This window comes from Buceros rhinoceros, unplaced genomic scaffold, assembly GCF_000710305.1.
Source record: "Buceros rhinoceros silvestris isolate BGI_N320 unplaced genomic scaffold, ASM71030v1 scaffold28426, whole genome shotgun sequence".
NCBI lineage: Eukaryota > Metazoa > Chordata > Aves > Bucerotiformes > Bucerotidae > Buceros > Buceros rhinoceros.
The window spans coordinates 1,775-2,979 of NW_010418514.1; the positions used below are offsets into that span (position 1 = coordinate 1,775).

A 1,205-nucleotide genomic window follows, 5' to 3' on the forward strand; every position below is an offset into this window, starting at 1 on the left:
CTCCACCAGCCCGTCCCATGGAGGGCAGCCAGGCATCAGCGTGGGAAGCAGGTTTCCTCCCAGTGCCAACCCTCCTGCTGCATGTCCCTGTCCAGGTGCACATCCCCAACCGGTGCCACGCAGGTGGGACCCGCCTGGCCCCGGGGGAGGCCGAGCTCTCTGAGGGCACCAAGACCAGGGATCTGGAGCAGCTGAAGAAGGACCCCAACTCCTGCTTCTTCGAGGGGCAGCACCGGGCGCATGGCACCCGCTGGGCACCCGACTATGACAAGAAGTGCTCCATCTGCAGCTGCCAGGTACGGGCCGGCTAGGGTGGGGCACGCTGGGAGACCGCACCCGCCAGCGTTGCTCCCCTGTAACCAGCCCCACACCTGCTGCCCCCAGAAGCGCACGGTGATCTGTGACCCCATCCTGTGCCAGCCCCTCAACTGTACCCGCCAGGTGCACCCCGAGGAGCTGTGCTGCCCCATCTGCGAAGGTACCTGGGAGCCGGGGTGGTCCTGGGGTAGCAGGGTGATGGGTACAAGGCAATGAGATCCTTCTCTGAGCCTCTACACCCTCTCATGGTCTCCCTCTCCCTTGCAGAGAAGACAACGGGTCAGGAGGAGCTGAAGCTGGAGCGGGCACGGGACAGCAGCGAGGGTGAGTCCCAGCAGGCACAGGCTGAGGGGGCAGTTCTGCCCCCCTGACATCCCTGGCACCTCCACAGAGTCTGTGCCCTCCTCTTCCTCCTCTTCCTTTCCCAGGCTGCTACTTTGACGGGGACAAGACGTGGCGAGGGTCTGGCACTCGCTGGCACCCTGTTGTGCCCCCCTTTGGCCTCATCAAATGTGCCATCTGCACCTGCAAGGTGAGTGTGGGTCTTAGTCTGCCCCCCCAGGCCCCCACCCTGGTTTGGCAGGAGAGCTGCCCCTCAGCTACTGGGCACTGTAGCAGGGGCTCAAACTGGGGAGGAGGGTACGCATACGGACTGCCCCGTGCCCGCCATGAGCCCCCTGCGCTCCCTGCAGGGCACAACAGGTGAAGTGCACTGCGAGAAGGTGCAGTGCCCGCGGCTCACTTGTGCCAACCCTGTGCGTGCCAGCCCCTCCGACTGCTGCAAGCAGTGCCCAGGTACCTACACCCTCCTCCTGCCCTCGGCTCTCCTGGCACTCCTGGCATGGCCCCTGGCACCTGCCCATGCCACCACTGGCAATGCCACAGGG

At 65.4% G+C, this 1,205-nt stretch overlaps 1 protein-coding gene across 1 annotated transcript in view; it reads left to right on the forward strand.

The window, feature by feature from the left end:
* LOC104495602 (chordin-like) overlaps positions 1-1,205 on the forward strand; it is a gene marked incomplete at its 5' end in the record, with an annotated part of 3,899 nt that overhangs the window by 1,706 nt on the left and 988 nt on the right. The window contains 5 exons of the mRNA XM_010138587.1: positions 96-296; positions 385-478; positions 586-642; positions 747-850; positions 1,011-1,113. Coding sequence (XP_010136889.1) covers positions 96-296; positions 385-478; positions 586-642; positions 747-850; positions 1,011-1,113 — 559 coding nt within the window. The remainder of the gene's footprint in view (positions 1-95; positions 297-384; positions 479-585; positions 643-746; positions 851-1,010; positions 1,114-1,205) is intronic.